This window comes from Austrofundulus limnaeus, unplaced genomic scaffold (genome assembly GCF_001266775.1).
Source record: "Austrofundulus limnaeus strain Quisiro unplaced genomic scaffold, Austrofundulus_limnaeus-1.0 Scaffold211, whole genome shotgun sequence".
Lineage (NCBI taxonomy): Eukaryota > Metazoa > Chordata > Actinopteri > Cyprinodontiformes > Rivulidae > Austrofundulus > Austrofundulus limnaeus.
In genome coordinates, this window is record NW_013952613.1 from 449,651 (window position 1) to 455,231 (window position 5,581).

The 5,581-nt window shown below is 39.0% G+C and overlaps 1 protein-coding gene across 1 annotated transcript in view; it reads right to left on the reverse strand.

Annotated features, from left to right (window-relative positions):
- Window positions 1-633: 633 nt before the first annotated feature.
- Window positions 634-5,581, reverse strand: part of hectd2 (HECT domain containing 2) — a gene marked incomplete in the record, with an annotated part of 99,349 nt that continues 94,401 nt past the window's right edge. The window contains 1 exon segment of the mRNA XM_014019201.1: window positions 634-875. Coding sequence (XP_013874655.1) covers window positions 755-875 — 121 coding nt within the window.

Here is a 5,581-nt window from a genome sequence, read left to right on the forward strand (position 1 = left end):
TGGCATAAGTAGTCTAGTGTGACACGGCTTTTAGTAAGCTAAAAATAATTATAATTCACTTTTACGTATCTGCTTTACTGTATGCTGAGATGGCTGTAAAACAAAATATCACATTACCTCCTATGTACCTGATAATCCAGCATGTGTTGTGTAATCTCCAGCAATGCTAAACTGTAACGGGAATGCATCGTCAGTGTTGTATCATCGAAGTTTTCATCACATTGAGCTTCGGTTTTTCATGTTTTGACTTGTGTAGAAAGATTCTGAAATGAGCCAATATACAGTATGTGGCAAAATACAAGCCAGTGTGACTTGTTCTCTTTTTTTTTATTAAACACTACATTCTTTACTGACTTTAAAAGCACTTTGCAGATGAAATGTTTTCTAGTTGGCTTTTTGGTCTCATATAAAACTATCCTTGACTGGACTAAAATGATCGCTAAAAACATAAAACTACTTGAAACTTTTGCACAGTGTTGTATTTCCGAAACAAAATGTCTTGTTTTATTTTCCCTCTATCAGAGTTGTTTACCAGCAGAATCAGAGCAGTCCTTGTGCAGACAGAGGAGTTGACAGAGTTGATCTGAGCTCCCGCCGTATGCGCTGCAGATTTAGAGAAAAAATTACAACTGATGACAGATGATGGGAGTCATTTACTAAGCAGCTCATTTCCTCTGCAGTCTGAGCCACATGGATCCAATGTGGTGTGTGTTGTGGTTTTTGTGAACAGTCTGTTTCTGTGTGTGCTGATCGGTCACTCCAGACCGAAACCTTCAGAGTTGGAGATGGCAATGGTGAGTTTGTGTTTGAGCTCCTTTCGGGTTCGATACGGAGGCAAACAGATCTGATTAAAGCAGGTGTGAGAGATTGGCAGCCTGGAGAGAGAGAGAGAGAAAAAAAGGCAAATAAATCAAAGTGAAACATTTTTGCATCATAAAAACATCAGGACACAGTCAAATCATCTTTTACAGGGACGTCCATGCATTTTTTTTTTTACAAAATCTTCTGCTCACATTCCATTTTTCATTTATCTCTTCTTTTTGAAAAGCATAAAAACATGTACTGTACTATTTTCTTTAAAGGGATCCACAATTAGTTGTACATATATTTTAACTGTAAAATAAAGACTGTAAAAATTGTAAATTTTTTAAAATATATTTTAACACGGACGGAGCCATTTTATTTACACACAAAGCATTCTGGGTAAATGATGACATCAACTAGGTCATCGGTGCGAGGCTGCTAGCGAGCTATATCCACCCTGAAGGTTGATCTTGGACAATATCTGATGATCGACTCTTTTAAATGAAACCAGAGAGCGTTGACAGAGAGGAGAAGGTAGAAATGACTCAGCCTGTAACTGAAAATATGGATGGAGGACAACAGAGCTGCTTCATGGAAGAAGAACCTCAGCTTAGCCTGTTAGCCTTTGCGCTACCCCTCATGCTATATTGCCTTATATGTATTAGCTCGATGCTAGCGCGACAAACAAGCTAAACTGAGGTCCTCCATCCATATTTTCAGTTGCAGACTGAGTCATTTTTGCGTTCCCCTCTCTGTCATGTGGATGGAGGACCTCAGTGATGATAAGTCAATGGTAAGTTATGCATAAGTTCACACATGTTACATGTAAATTATTCAGAATTTGACATATATTGTGAACTAGCTGGGTAGGTACAGTGGGGTGCAAAAGTTTGGGCAGCCTTGTTAATTTTCCTGATTTATCTTTATAAATCATTGATGTTAGATACTGTATATCATATAGGGGACAAACACAGTGATATTTGAGAAGTGAAATGAAGTTTTTGTGATTTACAGAAAGTGTGCAATAATTGTTTAAACAAAATTAGGCAGGTGCATAAATTTGGGCACTGTTGTCATTTTATTGATTTCAAAACCTTTAGAACCAATTATTGGAACTCAAATTTGGTTTGGTAAGTTCAGTGACCCTTGACCTCCATACACAGGTGACTCCAATTACAAGAAAGGGTATTTAAGCGGGGGCAATTGTAAGTTTTTCTCCTCTTTGCATCTTCTCTGAAGAGTCGCAGCATGGGAGTCTGAAAACAACTTTCAAATGAGCTGAAAACAAAGATTGTTCACCGTCCTGGTTTAGGGGAAGGATACAGAAAGCTATCTCAGAGATTTCAGCTTTCAGTCTCCACTGTGAGAAACATTGTGAGAAAATGGAGGACCACAGGCACAGTTCAAGTCAAGGATCGAAGTGGTAGACCAAGAAAAATCTCCAATAAACAGAAGAGAAGGATGTTGAGAACAGTCAGTCAACCCACAGACCAGCACCAAAGACCTACAACATCATCTTGCTACTGATGGAGTCACTGTGCATCGTTCAACTATTCAGCACACTTTACACAAGGAGATGCTGTATGGGAGAGTGATGCAGAGGAAGCCTTGTCTCCACCCACATCACAAACAGAGCTGCTTGAGGTATGCTAAAGCACATTTGGACAAGCCAGCTTCATTTTGGAATAAAGTGCTGTGGACTGATGGAACTAATATAGAGTTATTTGGGCAGAACAAGGGTCGTTATGCATGGAGGAAAAAGAACACAGCTCTCCAAGAAAAACATCTGCTACCTACAGTGAAATGTGGGGCTGGTTCCATCATTCTGTGGGGATGTGTGGCCAGTACAGGGACTGGGAATGTTGTTAAAGTTGAGGGACTCATGGATTCCAATTAATATCAGCAGATTCTGGAGACCAATGTCCAGGAATCAGTGACAAAGCTGAAGCTGCTGAAGCCGGGGCTGCATCTTCCAACAAGACAACGACCCTAAACACTGCTCAAAATCTACTAAGGCAGAAGAACAAGTACAACATTCTGGAATGGCCATCTCAGTCCCTCGATCATTAATGAAAATCTGTGGTGTCACTTAAAGAGAGCTGTCTGTGGTTTGAAACCATCAAACCTGAATGAACTAGAGATGTTTTGTAAAGAAGAATGGTCTAAAATACCTTCAGCCACAATCCAGACTCTCATTAGAAGCTGTAGGAAGCGTGTAGAGAATGTTTTTTTTCTGTAAACGGAGGATTTACTAAGTATTGAGTTAAGGTTTTTTTTATTTTTTTGTACCCAAATTTATGCACCTGCCTAATTTTGTTTAACCAATTATTGCACACTTTCTGTAAATCATATCAAGTTCATTTTACTTCTCAAATATCACTGTGTTTGTCCCCTATAAGATATATTTAACTGATATTTTTTTATCCAAACAATCAATGATTTATAAAGGTAAATCAGGAAAATTAACAAGGCTGCCCAAACTTTCGCACCCCACTGTATGTGGCTGTTTAAACTGTTAGTGGGTCAAATCAAATCTACTATTCCAAAGTTTTCTAAAAAGAAATGACTCAGAATGAAGGTTCAAATAATTAATAGCAATTAGAAGAGAAGAGTTCGAGCTGGTATGCTAGAGTCGACTAAGTGTCTTAGTAGTGAGGTCCACGTATTGGCTCTGCCAGGGTCCTGAAGATGACATAAACTTTATCATGAACTAAAACGTACTGTGCGACAAGGTTTCTGTTATGTCTTAGTTTCCTGTCTGTTGGGCTCCTGGGGTGTTTCTGAAAGGTCCTTGTGATTTTTGATATGGGTCAAAGCATTGCTGGAATCTGTGTGATGCCAGTCTGAGTTTGGCTGCCGACTTAAGTTGCCTTCAAATGTCCCTGACTGAATCCATGCTGAAGGGCACGGTTCTGGTGATCTGCTTTGAAAGCTAAACAAGTTTAGAATAAGAGCTACTCCTGGAGGTTTGGTGTGAGGCAGAGTGGACCAGTAACTCACAAAACTTTAAAACTTGATCACTACTGTGGTGCAATGATCTACTTTTTTATATTTTGTGACATCCAACTAACGAAGTTGAAATGGGGTCTCCAGCATGGACAGCCAGGAACTTGGTCTTTCATGAGAATAACATTTACACAACCATGTATATTAATGCTTTATAAATGGCAGAATAAATAGTCTTGATGATATCACTACATGGGCTCTTTAAAAGCAGAGGCATCCGAAATAATCTGAAGGTCAAATTCATGACAGGACAACTGGTAAAAGACTGAACGAATATGGCTTGTTTGAAAGGAAAACACCTCTTCTGTCAAAAGAACACAGCAGCACAACCTAAAGTTCCATCTGAGTGCGCCTTTAGACGTCTGGAGCAATGCTTTTATTCTAACAGATGAAACCAAAGTCGAGATTTTTACCCTTAATGCACAAAGCACATTTAAAAAACAAATAAATCAAGCAAACCATAACTATAGCAGCACAAACTTCTGATATTAACAGTCAAGCATGGTGGTGGAGGACTGATGATTGGGGCCACATGAAACCAACTATGCTTTGGAATATATATCAGCTGTGTGTTCTGATGTTGGGACACCTCAAAGTATTTTGGAGTCATCTAAAAGTAAAGCCCAGTAAAAGTAAGGAACATATCTATGCAGGATGTGGGGTTAGAGAGTTCAGAGCCGCCTCTTTTGGCCTTGAACTTACCGAGCGTAGTTTTCTTTAGGTTTGACACAATGGTCTCAGCCCATCCCCCCCTGTTTTCCAAACATAATCTACTCCACTGGCCCCAATCTGAGATCATGTTATGTAGGGGCCCGTGAGAGCCTGGCTCATACATGTGTGGGGGTTGTGACAGAAACAAGATGCCTTTCACCTTTCACTCAAAAACAACCACTTTGCTAGTCATACATGCCAAAGGGAAAAAAACATGCACACACATTTAGTTGCATATACATAAGATGCTTGCAGCTGTGAAGCATTAACAATGTTTGTCATGTGCCCATCAGTGACAAAATAAAGCTGCTGTTTATCAGTGCTGTTTGTGAGAAAGAATTGAACCCGAGCAACCTAATGAAGCAGCGAGGCTTCTCTCCCAGAAACACACCCACAAAGCTTTTATTTGTTTATCACCACTCTGACGTTAGTTATTTCAGAGAGCCCCACACAGCTGAGAATATAACTCGAGCCTCGGGCCCCTGACTATTCACTTCAGTTCAGTTCAAAAGGAGCTCTTTAGGCATGGGAAACATATAGTGCCAAAACCTCCGTGACAGAAAATCCACAACAAAAAAGTATCTGAACAATGTTTAAAACATTGATATTGCCTGTTTAAAATACTGCCCTTATTAAAAGTAACAAAATAAAACATAAAAAAATATTTCCGAGACAAAACAGATTTTTTTAAAATACTTTGTAAAGTCTTGCAATTAAATAACATTCAAAATGTCTGAATCTTTGGGTTCAAAAAACATTTCCATTGTTGTGCAGTCAGAGTTGGATAAATAATTATCTGACATGTTTCTTCAGTTCAGTGTTTATGTCTGAACCTGCCTCTGACCTGATGCTTCGGTGCAGCTTTTATTTTTGTAGCAGAAGAGAAAAGTATCGATTGTAGGGGTGTAAGAAAATATCGATACACTGAAATATCGTGATATTTCATTTCCCGATACTGTATTGATACAGTGGTTTGCAAAAGTATTCATACCCCTTGAACTTTTCCATATTTTGTCACATTACAACCACAAACATAAATATATTTCACTGGAATTTAATG